At 36.6% G+C, this 22,555-nt stretch overlaps 2 protein-coding genes across 3 annotated transcripts in view; one reads left to right on the top strand and one right to left on the bottom strand.

Moving 5' to 3' along the window:
• Positions 1-3,288, bottom strand: part of LOC134755881 (uncharacterized) — an 81,565-nt gene extending 78,277 nt beyond the window's left edge. The window contains exon 1 of one of the 2 annotated variants that reach the window (XM_063692530.1): positions 3,046-3,288. The gene's annotated coding sequence lies outside the window, so the exon portion shown is untranslated. The remainder of the gene's footprint in view (positions 1-3,045) is intronic. The other variant, XM_063692522.1, reaches the window with a different exon arrangement.
• Positions 3,289-14,875: 11,587 nt separating this feature from the next.
• LOC134746849 (transmembrane protease serine 11D-like) lies at positions 14,876-15,748 on the top strand. Its single transcript, XM_063681419.1, has one exon. The coding sequence runs from the start codon at positions 14,993-14,995 to the stop codon at positions 15,716-15,718; it is 726 nt and encodes a 241-aa protein (XP_063537489.1). The 5' UTR covers positions 14,876-14,992; the 3' UTR covers positions 15,719-15,748.
• Positions 15,749-22,555: the final 6,807 nt, after the last annotated feature.

Below are 22,555 nucleotides of genomic sequence, written 5' to 3'. Positions count from 1 at the left end.
AAAAATATTACTTAGGTATGGTTGATGTAAGTATATAAGGACTTTTGGCTTTTGGCGGATTATTCATTATTTATCAAGTAATAAATATTACCTACTATAGGTACACTTCACGTGGTTAGTTACCTATATCACACTCCCTGTACAGAATCGTTGGAATTAAAGCGACTATCGTGGACTAAAAGTGTTCTTTTTTGTGATATGTGCCCTTAAAAAAAGACTGGGTTCTTTTTTATATAATATCCAACTCTTTTAAAAACCTGTTGTGTCATAACGCCAAAAAGCTGGTACCTATTTGATTACGGTTCCGATGTTTTTATTTTACTCGTACAGTTTTCCAATCATGTAGGGGACTGCTATAGCTATAGGTACTCCTAATAAATCAGAAATAAACAAGCCAATTGAAGCCTTATTGTTAAGTGTGGCCAATTACTATGTCCACTACAATAACAGTCACCCTATATAGTCAATAATATTTCCTGGTCTATCTAATAACTGTCCAAGTGTCCACTCGTAGTAAGCGCATTTAAACGTTGTTTGTGCTTTGATCATTGTATCAATGGTTTAACAAAATGTGTTTAATCAATATCTGAGGCTAGTGACCGAGTGGCACGGGTCGATTTACTGGTTTGATACCCGCGATCACGATTCAGGCGACACCATAAACCCTGATACCATTATTAGAGATTAAAAACTAAACTTACGTAAGTACGTAAGTTTAGTTTTCAACGAGTAAGTACTCGTAAGTATTAGAATTCTGTTAACAATAGTGCTCCACCACGCATAATAGTGCCCAACAACAGTACCCGTAAGCGGCATTAGAAAATCAGTTAGAACTTGAAATTTATTGCGTGAGAATACGATTAACAGTTAAATGATTTTTCGAATGTCACTAACGGTATCGGTAAGTACTTATTAAGTAATCTTATTATGCGTGGTGAAGTGGGCTCGTGTCAATAAAACGCGACCTACTGAAACTGATATTCATTGCTAATGCTCTCTAGTAGTACCTATAGGTATACGTTATTAAATTAAATTACATTAATTAAAAACCACTCATTCAATTTGGTAGTTAGTGGCAACCCGGCAACATTTTAATCTTAAATTAATATTAGTAGGTAGGCTACATTATCAACTCATTAACCATTACTTGGTCCTAGCCTAATTAACTTAATTTATCTATTTTTTATTACTAATATGTATCTTGCCCATGTAACTAACTTTACTGTCCAGGGTTAGGAATGTGTTAAGTATTGAAATTTGTAGACCTTACGTTTCTAACTTTTTTTAAGGTTGAAGAAAGGTGCCTTTACCTATGCCCAGGGTGATTGTATTGTATTGTAGTTCGGGCGATTTTCCGCAACTCGACGACTTGCCCAGGGTGAATTACCTATAATATTTTATCAGAAATCATCTAGTTTAGTCGTTAGTTCGTAAAATCAATTAGTGACAATTTTACATAGCTACGATTACATAACTTTTTTCCCCTAAAGAAATTAGCCTGCGTACCTCATCTATCGTATACTAAAGATGAATTCAGAATTGTATCTTCTATAACTTGTGTACCTAGGTAGATTATACGTTGCCTACCAACTACTACCTACTACCAACAATCTCTTAGAACAATAGGGTACCTCCCACACCCCTTCTTAGTTGCTTTAGAGTATTAGCTTATCAGATTTAGATCGCATGGAGCCCAAATCGAATGATTGTATTCAAACACAACTTCGGGAAAAAGCCTAATCAATCATGTAATTTCAAACGCGGATGGGGCTGATAAGGTGTTGAAGTGATGAAATGCAACAAAACATTATTATAAGAATTTACATTGTCATCGACTGCAATTAAATATATTATTTAATTAAATATGAAATACATTTAGAAATAATAAATAGAAATGGTAAACTTATAGTTCGTGCACATAATTATTTAATCCTTTTACCTCCGTGGTTACACTATGTGGTCACACATACCTACGCAATTTACGCATGCTTAATAATGGCACGTAAAGGGTAACACTTATTCCGCATTGTTAATAAAATGTGCGGTATTCTGCTAAAAACCAAACACCTGATAAGCTCTATAAACCTATTCTCCACTTTATTACTATAGAATAAGACTCAAGCGATATCCTTTAGTCGTCGTACGGTTTTCTTTGTCGTTTTATCACAGCATAGGATTTCTTATTAGAGCATGTTTCAATTCTTTTTATTTCATAGGTATCAGGCTTCATTCTTCGGTTACTTCTCCTTTGAGAATTCCTTTCCATTGCTTTTCCCGACTTTCAGAGCAGTCTGTTGTAGCTCCACTATAAATAGAACTTACAAAATTACATTGCAAAGTGCCTTGGAAAGTAGCCTGAAGTTTTGCTATTAAGTACCGGGAATGTTTGTTATAGACACGCCACGTCGGTATGAAGTAAGCGAAAATAAGAAGCATAGTTTCTTTACTTGAAAAAATGGTGTGTTTTATTAATTATATTGCCTTCGAAGTAATTCTTTGTATTGGCTTTTGTGATAGTTTTACCAAGGACCATAGAAGAGATACTCTTTATTGGTCCATGGTTTTACTTATGAAAACTTCTGTTATAGGTATGTATGGTAAAAAAAAAACTGAACCTGTAAATTATGAAACTTTGGGACAACCTTGTAAACTGAACATTTATCAAATAGGTCAGGAAATGAATGCTCAAAAAAGTTATAGAGGGAAATGCTTGGAACACAATTTTTGACTTCGTAACTTTGTTTGGACTAGTTAGGAGGTGAACATATCAAAAGTCCCCGGCCGTAGCCCTTGAGCCGGGGGGAGAGGGGGGTTTGAAGGTCCCATTTATCGGTTTTTCAATTATATCTCGGCCGTAGCCTTTGAACTGGGGGGGGGGGGGGGTCAAAGGCTACGGCCGGGGACTTTTGACCTGTTCACCTCCTAACTGGTCCAAACAAAGTTACGGGGTCAAAAATTGTGTTGTGTTCCTAGCATTTCCCTCTGTACCTTTTTATTGCTTGGCCTAAAAACTAAGTTAGCTGACAAATTAAAAGCGTCACTTACCTAAGTTGGGGCAAGAAAATTAGTTGCACCTGGCACATAACATAAATTCACACAGAATAAAAGTAATCACTTATTTATACAATAGTACGCACCACCGTTTAAATGGTATTATAACAAACAGATCAAAAGTGTTACTCAATGCTTGAAAAATGTTCTATGAACACAGTAGAAGTACCTATTGACTTGTTAGATTGACTTGGTGAAGTTGCGATGTTTTCCGCGTGGGCGGCATGGGCGCGAGCGGCCGGCGCGGCTGAACTTTGGGCACTGCCGCAAGTTTATACAGGCCTGAGGCTTCCGCAGGCTTGACGACGAGCTTTGCGGTTATTACTGAAAGGGTTTGGCTTAAGGAGCGTGTAAACTCTCCGCGGATCAACAATGCTATTGTTAGTGTTTGAATTCACGGGGCCGCGTATTTTTCAGGTATTCATGAAAGTGTTATGCTTATTTTCAGCTAATAGGGTTTTGCCGTAGATGGTGGGTTTTGACAAGACAGGTTTAATACAATGAAATAACATTTAGGAATAATGAAATTAGAACTAATGAGATTTGCTGATCTTTAAACGCTTTGTTTAAGTCATAAGCAATATTTATATATATTTTTTGTGTAGCCCGATTGGACTTCATCACATTTAATATGCTAAATTGGCAGTCGGTATCTAACGATGCAAAACTCAAGGGACATTAAGCAATAGTTAGCGAGACGTTAATTCATGAAATTTCATGGCAAGCTGGACAGGAACAAATGGATTTGTAAGGTATGAAATACAATTATATAAAGACGGCAATCACGAAGGACGGACTCAAGAATGCGGTTTGAGGTGAGGTGGGAATTGCCACAGCTGAGGACATGCTCAACGAGGAAAATTATGTACTTGTTAATTTTTTTCCGCAGCACCTTATAGTTACACAAATCAGCCGCTCGTAGCCTCTACACACCTCCAGGGAATTAAAATCAAAACGCCTCCAGTAGAAACATAGTAGAGTAATTAATGGGTAATTCTTGTAAACAAAGCGTAGAAGCTTCGATCTCGAAACCTTCTTCATCATACCAGATGCAATCAAGAATTTACAGGCTAGTAATATACTTCTACCTATGGTAGGCATAGATAGTTGCCCCGCTTTGTTTGGGCTTATCTACATAGTAAACGACCGCACGTATGTATGAGCGGTAGAGGAAGCAACGTGAACAGTACTTTGACTTACTGTGATACTCAGATATGTTGTGGTTTTATTCGATTATAGAAAACTATTGAAATATAATTGGAAAGATGGGAGGATTTGTTTACAATGCTACTTACTAGTTGAATAAGCCTCAAATTTCGATACGATAGGTACGACCGATGCTGTCCTTTTGTTTAATAATCATTAACACTCATTTGTAATTAGGCTGTTGATTGTGTACTAATTATTATTTTGTGGTCGTTGAGAAGTTGAGTAGAAGACCTGCATTATCGACTTTTCCTTATTTTTTCTTACAGCCGCGGCTGTATGAGATGGCAATGTATAAATATGTATTTTATAAGGTTTTGGTACAAAGTATTTAGCATACAATTTCTTATTCCAGTATGTCCTAATGGTCCAATCGGGGCTAGTAGTAGTTCCCACCTACTAAGAATGTCCCAAAGTTAACCTTCAAGTTATAACAATAACATTTAATACAAAATTTCCAATAATTAAAAATCATGATCGAAGCATCAAATTAGGACATTTGCTTTCTTTGTGTAAAGGTAAATAACTGCTATGTTGTGTTTACCGCGTCTGAATACCGCAGCGGGATAAATGTTTCTATGTTAATCCAGAGGCTCAAAACCCGGTGATAAGGCCTCTTTTGTTTCTGTCTGTCTGTCAATGTGTATTTTGTCTCACATTTTGCTTAATGTGAGAGTGAGACGCAATGACATTGGACCAACGGCCTGACACTCTTTGATAGAGAAAGATAGTCTTTTATTGCTATTCCTAATATGTAATGTAATGTAAATGTAAATAGCCTTTATTATTGGAGGTTTTGGTACATAGCTTATAATAATTTGGTTTCACGACTAACCTTCACTCGTCCTTTGACGTAGGCCTCCTCCATAGCTTTCCACTTGTTTCTTTCTTTTGCTGTTTGCATCCATTTACCTCCATCTATTTTTCTTATATCATTCGACCATCTAAACTTTTGTGGACCACTGTTTCTTTTATTATATCTAGGACACCACTCTACAAGGTCCTTTGTCCACTTATCCAGGGTTTCTCTCATCATGTGGCCTGTCCAGCGCCACTTTTGTTCTTTTATTATTTTAGTTATTGTTTTTGTTTTTGATTTTGCCTTGATAATGGACAATTTGACTCTGTCTCTAAGTTCCTAATATAAGAGGAAAGAGAAAATAGTGGCATGCTTTGTCCTTATCACCGACCGGGTTGCATTATAGGTAGGAGGCGATGGCGAAATACCGAAATTTATAAGAGTGAAAGAGAATAAATCCTATGCTGCCCAAATTTTAATATTAATGAATATTCTTTCTCTTACCCCCGGTCGCTCGGTCGCGCGTCTATTGTATACTATGTCTGCATTGGACAAAGATATTGGACAGATGGAATACCACCCTAAGTAATAACTACAACGGATTTTGGCCAGATTTTATGAGCACGTAATGGAAAGATTTTGTCATCATAGCATTAGATATTTCAGTGTGCCAGTCTTGTCGATAAAATGCGTTTCTTATAATTTTTTTAAGAAGCCTTTACGTGCATAAAGTCAAATATCCAGAGAGGAAAATGGGGCCTATGATTGTGTGGAGATTATGGAGAAGCGATCGTCCACTATGTTCATGAGGAGGTTATTAATTTAAACATCAGCTTTTTTTCTGGATTATGTAGAAAAATAGCGTACCAATTTTCATAATGGGAAAGCTTTCAAATACGTTTTCAGTACACGAAAGCTAAAAAATATATGATTAAAATCTTAAATAAACACTCGTTGAATAAAGTCGAAACAGGTTTTGTTAATATAGGTCCAAATTTGTTAAAAGTTTTAGGTATTATCACCTTTTCAAATTGAAAGCCAACGAAAGAACCACGCGCCGGCAGTTATTTCTTCTACATTTTTTATTCGCATTTGTCATTTTTTAGGGTTCCGTACCTAAAGGGTAAAAACGGGACCCTATTACTAAGACTCCACTGTCCGTCTGGTCTGTCTGTCACCAGGCTGTATCTCATGAACCGTGATAGCTAGTAGACAGTTGAAATTTTCACAGATGATGTATTTCTGTTGCCGCTGCAACAACAAATGCTAAAAAGTACGGAACCCTCGATGGGCGACTCGCACTTGTCCGGTTTAAATTTTTGGCCACCACCCTACCTACCATTACAGCTACCTAGAGCTGGCCGCCCCACTCGAACTACCCGTAGGCCATGCGAATCAGTGTTATGTTATCTCGAGGTCTGTAACAACCTAAGTAATTTGAAAAAACCGGCCAAGTGCGAGTCGGACTCGCGTTCCAAGGGTTCCGTACATTACACAATTTAAACAATGTATTTTTATGAAACGTGAGTGAAATGTCTTTAGAAAACCCGTAGGGGTCGGATCAAAAATTAAGTAATTAAGTCCGACTCACGCTTGACTGCAATTTCTAATAGGATTTCCTGTAATCTATAGGTAAAGATCTAGTTTGTGTATTTTTTCAAAGTTTTAGACCCAGTAGTTTCGGAGATAAAGGGGGGAATGGTAATTTTTTGCCTATTTTCTTTAATAACTTCTAAATTATTTATCCTAAAATTATAAAAAAATATATTTGAGATTCTTACAATCAGCTCTTTCATTTGATATATAACACGATATAGTTTGAAAAACTTTATTTTTAAATTTTCTCATTTACTCCCCAAAAGTGGCCCCAATGTTTAAAATTAATTTGTTTACGTTACATGTCCGTCTGGGTCACAAACTTACATATGTGTACTAAATTTCAACTTGATTGGTCCAGTAGTTTCGGAGAAAATAGGCTGTGACAGACGGACAGACAGACAGACAGACAGACAGACAGACAGACAGACAGACAGACAGACAGACGCACGAGTGATCCTATAAGGGTTCCGTTTTTTCCTTTTGAGGTACGGAACCCTAAAAAGACCTAATCGTCTTCGCAGAATTAACTCGTTTGGTAAATCGGCGGGATAATCAATTTATGAATTTTTTGCCCATTTTTGAGGCATAGAAAACGTAGTGTGGAGTCTAGCGTGAGTCCACCTTAAAGGGTTCGAAACATCGGGATATATGTATTTTAAATTCATTATAATCCGTTCAAATAGTTTCATGAAAAACTATAGCGGTACCTAAATAAAGACAATGTCAAATATAAATAAGTAATAACCTACCACTGAATACAGTACGGTGTTATGTGTGTCATCCTTTAATTGCTTCTTCTTGATGGATAGTGTTGATGGAGTTTTGTAGGCTCGCGTATTAAGGATGAAATTAGAAGCTTTTTGATGAAGGCGAAGGGCATATATGACAGGCGGGTGCTTTAATATTAGCGATATGCTTTTAATTAAAGCACAATTTAATCTAAAAAACTATATCATACAAATACAAAGTTAACAATTTCACTGCGAATTACGAGATAGCATGGTAAAGTTAGCACAGTTGGCTATGTGTGTCGATAAAGATTCAATGAGACTAAAACCATTATCCTAATTGTACTGGTAGCTGTGCAGTTACGTATAAATAAATAAGAAACTTTGGAGGAATAAGAAATAGATAGCTATTCTATATTTAACTTGTTTTACGCCTGCATGGAATAACACCCTTTAATCAAGTATGATTAAAAATAATGTCTCATACAATATGAATTGTGGCTCGTAGGGGCTCAAACAACTACTAGGTAATAGTAATATGCACTTAATGAGTAACAATTTTAATTATATATAATGGCTAGTATTATGAGAAAATCTTACGCAGTTCGACCTAGCACAATAAGGCTTGTATTGCGGGTACTACTAGATGACGAACAGATATTGATAAATACATAAATACACAGAAAACATCCATAACTCTGGAACAAATACTTGTGATAAGCACATAAACAAATGCCCTTACCAGGATTCGAGCCCAGGACCTCCTGCTTAGTAGGCAGGGTCACTACCCACTAAGCTAGGAGGCCGGTTAAGTACTCCACTAGTTACTAAGCGGACTAAGATACGAGTATATCTTAGTCCGCTTAGTCTAAACCCTCCGTAATCTAGTGTAATTGGCCCGGTCATTAAACATTTACGTTTATTCCCTGTCGGGAATGCTAATTAGCCATCCTGGGTACTACTTATTGGTACTGTAATTGTCTACATGAAAGCACTAACATTGTGCAAAAGCTTGGCGGAGTATGAGATGGCAGTTATTTAAATGAATATTTAAGGGTAGGTAAACACCTTCCCTTAAATATTCATTTAAATAACCTACACTTAATTGTACCCGTAAATATCTAACCCAGAGTACAATATTGATCAAAATGTTTTTAAAATAATGAGAATATTTAATAAATCATAGGAGTATAATATCAGAATCATAACATAACGAGTGCCTACTTTGATGTTGAAGCGTATACGTTTAAGTGAAGCTATGGAAGCTCATTCTACTTAAAAATCGCACTTTTCAGCGCCCCGGTATTCAATTAAAATGTAAATTAACTATCTGCCATAGATCTGACAATGCTGACTTTCTAGAATTCATAATTCCATTATACTTTTGTTTAACTATGAACTATATTTATAACGAAATAAGATTGCTTTTATTATATGCGATTGGGTCTTAGAGCATAGAACAACTGGAGTCGGCTTTCAATAACTTACCCCTCTGCCAAAAACTGTATTGGTCTAATATTATTTTTATAAAAAAAAACATCACACGTCAAACCAGGGATGTTGCGGATGTCGATTTTTTGACATCCGCGAATGCGGATGCGGATTTTTAAAGGCTCAAATCCGCGGATGCGGATGTCGAGATTAGGCACATAAAAAACGTTAAATATTACACTAGTAATTTTTATAAAAAAAAATGAAACAGTATTTGAACAAGAATAAAGGTGCCCCACAATCGCATTACTATACTAAAGTCTAAATAAAACAAACTTTTTTTCTTACTTTCGCTGTCCGTCATAGGCTAAAGTGCTCGATCGACGGATCTCGAAAACTAAACGAGATTCCTATTGGCTAATGACGAAATTACCTAGCACTTACGCCGCCGCTAAGACGATCCTGTACCTACCTATTCCACATCCGCATCCGCATTAAGCTCTGCATCGATTTTATGCGGATGCGGATATGGATGCGGATGTTGAAAATAATGCGGAAGTTCCGCGGTTGCGGATGCATATGCGAATATTCGCAACATCCCTGCGTCAAACGAATGGATTATTCAATCGATTTACAACTCGACTGTGGATAAAACATGATCATCCTCACGAGACTTCGTCTTCATGCTTTGTAAGAAATATTCTACAGGTATTTGAAATAGAGTCGTTAATAATATTATCATTTTTTAAACAAAAATACGGAAAAATAGGCACTCCCCCGAGACTTCATTTTCGTGTTTTGGAAGAATGAACCTAAATGTAATTAGAATAGAGTTTAAAATAATATTTGCAAGGTTTATTAAAAATAACCGATCACCCGCCCGGGACTTGATTAGTAGCCTTGAGTAGTAGTAGTAGTATCATCGGAAGTGATCATGATCCGCAGGAATCAAGGATCGACTAAAGAATAGGGACCAAAAAATAAAATAGATTAATACGTACATATCGTACAATGTGATTTACAAAAGTTAACTTGGTTATAATTTACGTCACATTTTCTAGAACATCCGGGATTTTCCGGATTCCAAATGGACTCACGGGTGACCAAGCACTTTCAGGCAAAATAAAATTATTTACAGCTTTTTTCCATCAACAGGAGAGTCATTTGTTAATTATTTTTCCCTTTTTTTTGCGACCAAGTTTTTTATTGAAAAGTACAATAATAACTTGCACGAAAAATGTCGTGAAAAAATTTGATAAGTAGAGACTAAGATTTATTTGAAGACATTTACTAATGTGTCTTAATATTGCTGTAGCAAGTGACAACCGGGCTTAGCACGGTAGCATTTTTATCGCCTGTCACCATGCCTGTTACGTTCTAACAAGTAAGTGCGAAAGTGACAGGCATAGTGACAGGTGATAAAAATGCAACCATGCTGACACCCCAGGGTAAGTAGGTACTTGCTCAATACTCTCGATATTACTCGAAGGAAACATACGAGAAAGGTACGCAGTGCAGACAAACGCCTTTATGATCCAGTGAGCAAAGTTACAGAACCGTCGAAGTGTGATACGTTGGACCGATACACCTTCACAGACACTAAACTTGTTAAATAGTAAGAGATTTCTAGAACATAAATGTGAAGCAGATACTTACATACAGTCGAGTTCATAAATATGTATACATTTTTTCACCTTATTGCAATGGATTATGGTGAAGAAATGTACACATATTTATGAACTCGACTGTACAAAAGTTTTTTGTTTAAAAAGGGGGCAAAGTTGTTGTTTAACCCCTCATAATATTGATACCTAGGCAAACGAAAGATTCCATAGTTCAAAAATGGAATATTGAGTGTTGTATGTACACCTAAAAGGGTAAAGTCTCAGTGCAACTGAATGTGTAATTGTATATTCGATTAAATCATTTTACGGCCGCAATACACGGTCGTCGTGAACGCTGCTCGCACTATTAGTGCTTGAGAAAGGAGACCTAGGCTCTTCGAAACATGTCGCGCGAGTGACTAAAACAAGTGAGTCTAAACCGTAAAATGATTTAATGTTAGTATGTCTCACAACAGTTTAAATTCGATGTATATTCGATCTGCAATGTAACCTGATTCTTACATACAAAAAAATCTTTACGAGGGTTAAACAAACGTAACTGCTGCTAAAAAATAATGACTATAATTATTATGATTACTTATCTAAATAGGTATAATAGTAATGTATATTGGTGCATGAGCAACTACTAAAGGTACTGTAAAGTTAAAAAAAAATTGGGTTGTATACAGGGTGGCTAAAAAATAAGTGCATTCCCATTGCCAGGGAGGTTTTGGGATTACACTGAGCAACTTTTACTATGGGACCAACCACGAAATCGCGAAAAAAAATGTACCCTCCCATAGAAAATGGACCAGCCAAAATGTATGAAATAGACAAAAAAAATTCGCGATTTCGGGGTTGGTCCCATAGTAAAAGTTGCTCAGTATAATTCCAAAACCTTCCTAGCAACGGGAATGCACTTATTTTTTGGCCACCGTGTATTTATTTTCACCACAATAACTTCTTCATGGGCACCCTAAAAGAACCCTCCGGTACGCATTACGCTGTGGGGGAAAATTTATCTTTCGCCTTTTAAAGTTCTCTATCTTCTGAGTTATCAAAACAGACGGACAAAATATTTGCCCCAAAGGGTTCCTTGGCCTAAACATTAATCAAACGTACGACCGCGACCCGACCGGCCGCCATTTCGAACTTCCTGAGCTCATAAAAAATTACTTTTTTAGTTCTTGTTGAATGAGGTTGGCTACTGTCAAAAGTTTGCAACTTTGCATAGATGGCGCCATCATATCTTGCCCCTTTTTCTATGAGATTTAGCTTTAAGGGCTGGCATCCAGGACATTAAATTCCATAAAAAAAAACAATTCTAGGGATTGACAGGGCAAACTATGCTGGCACCATCTGCTATTAACTTCGACCGGGCAACCCCATTGTATTCTCTTATCTTTTAGTCCCGAAACGCATGGATGCTCCAAAACTAATATCTAATCAATACAATGCGGTATAAAATTTATAAATATTCTTCGTCGAGCCGAAAGATGAATTCCGGCAGCGGGTGCTACTGCGGGCTACGCGGGCTCACCAGGCGCAAGCAGATAAAAACTCCAGGAGCGAATATCCAGAAAATAAGTAGCTTCAATCATGCGTCTTCAGCTTCAACCAAAAGAAAGGGCTGCAACAATCGTGCGTTCTTAGATTTCGGGTCGAAACCTAACCCAAACCTATTCTGTTACAAGTACCAGTTACGTACAAATAAGACTTGGATTAGGTTTAATTTAAACATAAACAGCAACTTAATACTATAGAATTATATGTATATGATTTCTCGTGATTGACCATTTACAGAAATACCCTTTTCGAGATGAGTCCCCATTAAATTAATTGCTGAAAAATATGAAATTAAATATTACCTGCATTTATAACAAATTTTACCTGCATTAGACGCATCCCTCGTATTAACATTTAACACAAATCATAAGCACAAGTCACATTCAATAAATACAATCAGAGCTGTGCTATTTGCAACAAAATTCCAAGAGAACATTGATGAGAAAAAACAAAAGACGGGCGAATAACTTATTTTTTTTAGAACCGGCCAGTGCGCGCGGTGCAGGCTATGCAGGTTTGCCATGTTACAATTTATTAAAATTATAAAAAAAATTGTTAGTTTAGAAGCACTGTATTTCATCACACTATATTTCTTGCGAACAGCTCGGCAAGTGCAAAGCAAGGTATACGAACTCTGCTCGGCGTAAGTACCTAGCTTGTTTCAAGTAGTAAACATATAATATTTTTTTGCAGTACTGTACGTATAAATTATTACGTACTTAGGTTCAAATTTCCGATTACGACTATTCTTAGATAGGACCTCGGCCTTCATATGAACTATTTATATATATATACTTCCAAATTCACTGTAAATTTTTCACTCTCCAAGATAGATGATGTTGAGGAAGTTAGCGGGCCTTATGCCTTCAAAACGTGCCTGAAATTCAGATCAATGTCGAGGACTCTCCGTCATGAATACGAGTGAGACTTGCCAAGTCCGTTAACGGCGACATCTTTTCAGATAGCTAAATTACCCATCGAGTGGTCCGGAGTTGGTCTTTTAGGCATAATCTGATTTGCTGTACACGTTTTGTCTCTTCGACACGTGCTAATCTTATTTTGATTAAAATGCTAGAAAAACTGATAGGTAGGTATATTATAGCTATTTTATAGCCTATACTAGATTACCAGTACGTACTACGGAACTCTTAAAACAGAGATTTAAACAATAAATATATTGCTCTATTGTCTGTGTGAATTAATTTTTCTCATTAGGATGATACGTAAATGCACGAATGTACGTTACATAAAAAAAACACAATTACCATTGTGGTCTACTTAATAACTGTACCGAAAGGTAAATTGATTTTGCTAATAGGTACATAGATATTAGGCTAATAGTAAATAAGGTTATCGTAAAATAGTTATCCGGGAAACAAATTTCAATATAAGAAAATGACAGCAGAGAAAAAAATAAATTTTCACCAAAAACCTTAGTAGGTACCTAACTATTAAACTTTAAATTGAATAAAAGTGTATTTATTACCTTTAGCTCTATTAAACATGAATTATCGTTCAATTTTATTGTTAAACTATTTCAAGCGCTATTGCATTAAAACATAGCTATGTTTTATGTGCGAATACCGCTACACGCTCCTCAAGTGCCGACGTGCTTATAGACCGCGGGCCAGGAGCAAATATCGTCAGTCATCAGCTCCCCCTTGATACTTTGTCACATGATAGTTTAGATGCTATCGTGAACTAAAAAAATAGTCAGCCGGTTGTATCGCGGTGGAAATACGGTCAGTTGATCACATGAACATGTAAAAAATATTTTTTTTCCGGATATCGCCTCCCAATTGATACTGTGTCAGACGATAGTTTAGAAACCGCCAGCTAAAGCGCTTATTTATTACATGTTTATGCGACCAGCTGATGTCCTTCCCACCGCGATACAACCGGCTGGCGATTTTTTAAAATTTACAATAGCATCTAAACTATCATTTGACAAATAAAAGTATCAAACTGGAGGCGATGAAAAAAAAAACATTTTTTTACATGTTTCGGTAGCTGCCATTTATAACCCCACCAACGGAGCGGCAGCTGACGTCAATGAGGGTTCATCATACATAGCCGTTAACCACTATACGAGTTATCGCCCGGGAGGCAATTGGTCATGGAAATATGTTCCTGGCTCGCGGTCTATTAAACCATCACCGTTTTTTGCTGCACGAGTTTACTGACTGGAACAGCACGAAACCAAATTACTTTTTGAATCAACCAATCCGTAACGCGGGTCTACATCGCGCTAGCAAAGTTTTAAAACTTTTAACTATATAAGAGTTTTAGTCTGGTGTAGTGTTGGGGAGTCCGATGTTGCTGAAAAGATCGGCCGTGGCGAGGGGCCGGACTATACCCTCGCTGTATTCTCACATTCACAGTAGAGTGGCCTCTGCTTCCGTGTATCGTTTGTTAATGTTAATCTCTTGGGTTTAAGTTAACTGTATGTATGCGTTAAGATAAGGGACCCTCTTCTTACCGAAACCGGTCGGCAGCATATTTGACTTCCTTTTTGCTATTGTATATATTTAAAATAGCAACTTAACTGACAATTAAAATGTTATCTATATAGAACATTATTAATAAACATTTTATTAATAGGTGCATATTTCGCAAGCCTTTTCTTGGTTCAATTGGGTTTTGTTAGTCTACATCTACAATTACAAAACGGGCATTCTGGTAGCACCAAAAAAATATCAAAGACCACCAAAAATCTGATTTTTCGAATAAGCGATTGATACCTTATTTCATTCTAAGTTTTGTTGTACTTACTAACACTGGATCAAAATGATTCGAATTAAATAAATAATTGAAATTGAATTGATAAGATAAAGAACTTAAAGTCCCAGTGGTTGAAAAACATAGATTAAATGGAATATTATCTATGTTACAGCTATGAGCTAATATACATAACAACATTCTTTAAAAACAATACTGCATGTTTAATATTACTAAAAATATTTTCCCGTTAGTCTTTCTGCGACTGTGGCGCTCGTAAGAGTAGCAAAATGTTTTGGTTAATATTTTTAAATGGTCTAGTAGTAATAATAAGTGCACTGGAATCACGAGTTTTCAATGGCAATTTATTGCGCCCAGGAGAGCACGGGTATCTGGTGCAACTCGATATAGATTCTATATACAAGTGTAGTGGTTCAATTATCAGTGAAAGATGGATTCTTTCTTCCGCACATTGCTTCTCATTTCCTGTGAATATTGTAAACGTCTTTCAGAAGGCTGGGACGGGAAGGAATAGACACATAGCAACAGTAAGCTCAAAAAGAATAATAATACATTCAGATTATGTTCACCATAGCAATGAGATTGCAAATAGAGATAATGACATAGCTCTGCTTAAAACTACGAAGGCAATACGCTTTAATGAAAAAATTTGGGCGATTAAAATAGCAAAAAAATCGCCGAGCATTGGTCAATCGGCTGTCATAGCTGGGTATGGGGACAACGAATCTAAGCAGCTATTGCCTAAATATGGCATAGTTCGTGTTACGCAGTGCCCTTATCACGTTGTTGAGCATTTGGTATGTTCGTTCGATAAAGTGAGGGCAGGAAACGCGGACTCTGGAGGAGCGCTAACTTGGCAAGACACACTTGTGGGAGTCATTTCTGCGAGTTGTACTGATGCTGATAAATTGGATGTAGAAAATTGTACGACTGTATATGCAAATGTTGCCGCTCATTATAATTGGATTACAGACTGGATGAATATATTAGATTAATAAATGTAATAATAAAGCTCGTTTCATTTTCATGCACTTAGTTTCTATTTCACAGGAAAATAAAATAAAATAAAACAGCTTTTTTCAACAGTGAACTTCCATGGGTAAGTATAATTATAGATCAGATTAAATGAAGCCCTTATACAAATAATGTGAACCGAATTCCATAAAATCCTTAACCGTAAAATGTTGTGCTCACTTAAATTCTATAAATAAAGTTTAGAACTGAAAGACTAGACTAGACTAGGTAGATCTCAAGCGTTGAATCTCGGCGCGATGTTTGTTTGTTTGTCTCGTAGTTCAAGAGACAACTTGCTCTGTGTTGATGTTTCTAAGCAGTTGGGACCTGTCTACTTAGTAATTGTTGTTTCTCCAAAGTAAATCACATTCATAGTTGTGGATGTGGACGACTGAGAAGAGATAAACTTTAGAAGTTATATTTGTATTAGGTTGATTTCATAATACGCGTAGTGTTGTTATTTAATATTTAACCAGTCCCAATAAGGCCTAAGTCATCAGAATTATCGAGTTCAAAATGTTGAAATTAAAACCATATACTCAGGCCTATACAGTCCCTAGAAGCTTTAAAAAAATAAAATTTCTAAGTTAATGTAAAAAAAGATACGGCCATTTATGCCGCAAAAAAAGGAAATTTCGACACCTTAAGTGAATCAAAATTGATAGAGGGTACTTCCCGTTGAACAAGAACTATGAAAATTGACAAGTAATATCGTCTTACACTACAAATATAGGGAAAAATCTGAAACTGTAAAATAGTTTAAATTTTACGGAACCCTCGGTGGGCGAGTCCGACTCACACCCGGCCGGTTTTTATTTAATAGTATAGAGTCGTTTTAATAGTATACTACATCCTTTCTTAGTGGAGATCTACAATATTTGAGGAATATGTAGGACTATTTTAAATTTCCATGATTCAGCGACTAAAATCCATGTGTATTGGGACAGTTTTATAAACACAATATTAAGACAAAAGGGGACGACACGACCGCGCGAAATCGCCTTTTTATACAAACTTTGTACTTATTTTCCTGGAAATTAATTATGTATTGAAAATATTTTGACACAATTTAATGTAGGTATATCAACCACAGCTGTCCCTTCGTTTGATTTATATATTTTTTTAAATATAAATAAATAATAAATAAATATTTGGGGACATCTTACACAGATCAACTTAACCCCAAACTAAGCAAAGCTTGTACTATGGGTGCTAGGCGACGATATACATACTTATATAGATAAATACATACTTATATAAGTTATGTACATATGAAAACACCCATGACTCAGGAACAAATATTTGTGTTCATCACACAAATAAATGCCGGGATTTTTACCCCAGACCATCGGCTTCACAGGCAGGGTCATGTAATATGAATTATGTTTTTCGCTCCTAATTATTAACTTATGTAAAAATATTATCCATAATGTCAATATCCAGAATAAAAATGGGGACGGAGAAGCGGTCGTCTTCTATCCTCTGTTGGCAAAATACATACTTACGTTTATATGACTGAAATATAGCCTAAGCTACGAGTAGTCGAGTTTTACCAAATCTTAGAAACTCAACAACTGACAAATGATTGCCTTAAAATAAACTCAATTACAAGTTGGACTGGCCCGGTTCGGTGCTTTTGTTGGGTAAAACAGCAGTAGAACATCAAATAAGTACTTTGACTTATAGTAACGTGGAAAAATATTGTATATTAGGTTAGACATTAGTACATACAGTCAGCAGCAGAAGTTGCTAAGCGGGCGAGGTGTTCAAATTGATCTTGACGCGACTTTATTGTTAAGAGAGTAAGAGCGTGTCAATGTAATTTTGAACACCTCGCCCGCTTAGCAACTTCTGCTGCCGACTGTACATTTCATATGACACGTAGATATCTATTTGTTCATTTTGCTGCCATTTGAAACTGAGTTTTCATTTTGTTTCAATAGCATGAATACATTATTGTTTAATTGTTTCTATTTAAACAGACTGTGTTGATCAACAGGATTATCTTTAATTACACAATGCCAATTAGTTAATTGTCTAGCTGATTGGCATCATTTAAATAATATACTTAGCGCCAATTGCACCATCCCACTATAACCCGGATGTATTAGGCTGTCGGGCCGCAGATGTTGAATAATACACGAAAACTTTGTCTGTACAGGCCCCGAAGACACCATGCAAACTAAAGATATGTAGCGAACGAAACGCAACTGTCACTGTCGCACTAATATGGAAGAGTGATAGACACAAAGCGATTCGATGGCGAAGCGCAAGCGAGTGTCACCTTGGCTAGGCCGTCAGTATATTACACAATATTTACACACAATCGCACATGCAGAAACACAGAATATATACCTACTAAAAGCAATATTGTTACAGATAAATTATAAACGATGTGAAAACTAAACAAACATTTGTCGCTTACTGCAAGGGACTGAGAAAAATATACATAATTATAAAACAAAAGACGCGCAGTGGCAGCGGCATCCGTACCGGCCAGGCTGCCAGCACGCGCGCAGCACAAAGGTCGGTAGGTCCGTCGCCTACACCGGGGTTAAATAGTTAAACCGTTAACCCAGTGTTAAATTGTACTGGTAACCATGGCAACTCCAGGTTTAACCGGTTAATCCCAGGTTAGTGGGATGGTGCAAGTGGCGCTAACAAAATGAAAAATATGTATCGTGAATATAAAATAACACGATGTCGATTTGGTACGTATAATAATTTTGGGCATTTGTATGATGTCGACATACTGTTCGTAATAATTGCATTGTGTTCTCGCAGGATTAGCTCGCGAGTCGATAAAACTGTTCGGACAATTAACTTTACTGTGGTGCATGGTTTGCAAGTTAAGTGGTCGACTTATCTGTTGCTGGCTGTTTCTCTCGGTAATGACAATATTGGATGCTCAGGCTCGTATAAGGCCTTTAAGCCGGGTTCACATTTGTCTGTCGTGTTGTGTTGTGATGCTCTCTGTCGTGATACTGTAGATGTAAACAGTACTGACGTGTTCTGACGCATTATGACGCATTTTTTTATCAGTTCCGTCTTGGCTCTCGGAGTTAACACGTAAGTAGGGACACAGCTATACTACAGAATGAGAGATGAATATCATTATCGCATTCTAACAAATAGCTTTGTCCCTACTTACGTAAGCAAAACTTATAAGTATAGCTCAGGCCTAGGAGGTAAAAGAGGTTATAAGAAAAACACTGTAATACCACAGACTACAGGTAAGTACCTATATAGATACAAGACGATGACGTCACGATGATGACTATGAAGTCGAGCCGAGCTATCGTTGCATGGGTTTTGCAATAAATAACTAAGCGTGGAATATCATCAGGGTTGTTGACACATGTTGAATTTTATAACTAAATCTAGTTAAACAGATAGAAAATGAGCAATTTATCACAATAAATTGGAAACATAAAATATATGGAAATAATAAAAAAAATCCAACACCTCAGTTTCAAATTTTTTTTTACTTCCAAATAGGAAAAACAATATTGTAAGTACCATTCGATTCCTTACATTTCATTTAAAAAAAATTGTAGGTACAGCAATATATGTAAATATTGTACATAAACGCTATATTTCACTGACAAAATCGCAATTTTCTTGGTTTCCATACATCGAAATGGCTTCTAAGCAATAGCGACGTTACCTACATGGTGACGTCACGATGTATTTCCATTTTGAACTTTAATATTAAGATATTAGATACAATATACTATAGATTTTCTTTTTACAGTACTCGTAATGCATCTCGCTCTTACATACATATTGGTGCGCGCGAGATGCTCCTCCTGATCCTCAAGTTATAATTTTAGAATAAAATTATCAATTCGACTCTGGCTTGCATAATGGAGATTATAAAAACAAACAAGTGTGACCTAATTTTTATGCATAGTTACATGTGCCACGTAACGATGTACGCAACACTCGTAACTGACACCGTGTGCGCAAGCGACTGGCCGCTGGACCATGCAATCATGGGTAGTGCGCTCCTGCTTCTAATTACTGAGGGCAAATTGTTACAGGTCTGTCATTGCAACATAATATATGCAACAATCCAACGGCATGGTAATAGAATAGTACATTATTGTCGAGGCTCGGAAGTAGCTACTTGCTGGCTGAGGATTCGTTTTAAACGGACGACCTTGGGAGTCCGTTTAATTGAATCCGAAGCCAGCAAGTAGCCTTCCAGCCGAGTCATATATAGTGCTTTTCTCAAAAATGGCGCAATAAATGCAAATATAATAGAAATATTTTACAGAAGCAACGTTCTTGTGTATATATTTTCACAGAAAAAACTAAAAAGATTTGCTTTGCCGCCGTTTTATTTTTTAAATTAAAAATGGAAGTGTATTTTTCTGCTGAAAATACGCCAACCTATTTGAGACACCTAAATAGTCGCGGTACCAACATTATAATAATAAGTACTGATCATCTGTTTGGCTGTTTAATGGACCTATGCCTTCATTTGATATGGCCACTTCAACTTTTAAAAAGTTTGGAACTCGACAAATAATGGAATTTATATGCAACATTGCAGTCCCGAAATCGAGACTGCAATGTTTTTAACTTTTAAATTTTTTGACTGACCATAAACTACGCACTTCGCGACCTACTTTTTAACCGGCAACGTCGACGTTGCCGTCCATTTTTGAGAAACTATTTTGTCGTACAGAAAAATATGTTACATACAGTTACAAAAGGCGGATCCAGATTTAAACAAATAATAGGTGGACCATATTACAGTTTTCGATAATTGCATGTTTAATAAGTTACACATTTAGGTTTACCTACTGCTTAACTCAGTTGGGGGAAATACACGGCTGACTACGATGTGTTCGAAGGTCAGAATGCATGCTATATAGGTAATATTTAGCGGTACCTAATTGTAAAATACTTTATCTGGACTACCAGTCCTCTAGCGTATCCATTTGTCAAATTTACTTCAAGTTCCGCCTCCAGGGGAGAGGGTAAGAAATAAGGGGTGAATTAGCCAGCACAGACCGAATTCCACGCAGGCGAAGCCGCGGACACAGCTAGTAGGTAATATAGGTACTAAATAGGTAACTAAAAAAGCATGCTTACTTAATTTAGATTTAAAGTTCGACCTTCCTCATTTTATCACCCATTAGAATTGCATGGTGTGATTTATTTTTATTATCATAGAGTAGAGTCCCGGAGAGACATGTATCGCCCGTGTCAACGTTTTAGCAGTAATGCTGAAACACCAACGCTGTTGAACTGCACAGCGAGTTTATTTGATGCATCAAATATACCTAGGTAGAAATTGCTTGCAGAGGAAGGTAAAAAGTAAATTTTGACAGTTACGAATTGACCCTTATATGTATGATATTAAGGCTATCAGTTAAACGGTAGCTATTAGCTTCGTAAATATAAAGGTGACAGTCCATTTCTTACTGCAGCTGCACTACTGTTGCGACGTTACCGGTGCAGCACTACTGCAGCAGCGTGATGCAGCGGCGACTGCAAATCACCACATTACGTGCAGTCGATATCGTCATTCATTTTACTATGGTAATTGACAATAATACCGACGTGTTCAGGCCGCTGCAGAAGTGTCGGAGCAGTAGTGCAGCTGCGGTCGGAAATACGTTAAAATCACCATATTACGTGCAGTCGATATCATCATTCATTTTACTATTGTAATTGACAATAACACCGACGTGTTCAGGCCGCTGCAGAAATGTCGGTGCAGTAGTGCAGCTGTGGTCGGAAATACGTTTAAATCACCATATTGCGTGCAATCGATATCGTCATTTATTTTACTATGGAAATTGACAATAACACCGACGTGTCCATGCCACTGCAGTAGTGTCGGTGCAGTCGTGCAGCTGCAGTCAGAAATGGACAGTCACCTTTCAATTCATAACTGTCTAAATTTACTTCTTAGCTTACACCGACTAAGTTTCTAGTTTAGTATTAATTTCGTTTAAGATAAAATGTAGATTTTACAAAAGCGATGGTGTTGGATTGCAAAAGCGATCCAACAGATCCTACTTGAATAAATTGATTTTTATCTTTATCTTTATAGTCAGTGTAAAGTAACAATTGTGATCTCGTAACATTATTTATCCACTTATTTACATAAGTCAGTGCTAACCCGTTATACTTACTTGCGTATAATCGTTATACTTAATTGCATAATTAGCTATCGACACACCCTAATGCCACCCGAGGCAAATTGTCCCCAAAACACTTCCCGCATTGTCCTTCTGTATAGCTAAGCTTAACCCTTGGGCTAAATATGCATCTGCCCGGAGGTCACCAACCAAACAAGTTTCCGTGTTATTTCTTTTACTGGTGTTTTGGTGTCTGACGAGTGACGACCAATGCTAAAAACGCCTCAACCGAGTGCCAAAAATACTCCCCTCACTATCCTTCTTCCATGTCTGAAGATCGCGATAAGTTTACAAGACAGTACCGTAAATTTTTCAAGATTGCCTACCAGGTCTATTTCTCATTCATGTAAAGAGAAAAAGGTGAATGTAATTAAGAATTAGAATTATTTCGGTAGAGAATAACTGTTTTTTTCTAGTCAGTCAATATTTTGCACGATAGGCAACGTTGAAGAAGATTACTGTATCAATAATTGTTCAAATTCTTGAATACGTGGGTAAAGATTTGTTGATCTTGTTACAAACGAAGAGAGAATGAAAATGTAATGTTTGGTTGTTTAGCATTTTTCTTGGATATTAAATTTAACGCCATGATGATGTTTATGTGTGATAATAAATAAATAAAAATAAAAGATTTTTTTTATAAATTTTTAATATTTTTTA

The sequence above is a fragment of the Cydia strobilella genome, chromosome 1, assembly GCF_947568885.1.
Source record: "Cydia strobilella chromosome 1, ilCydStro3.1, whole genome shotgun sequence".
Taxonomy (NCBI): domain Eukaryota; kingdom Metazoa; phylum Arthropoda; class Insecta; order Lepidoptera; family Tortricidae; genus Cydia; species Cydia strobilella.
This window is presented reverse-complemented; position numbering and strand designations above follow the sequence as displayed.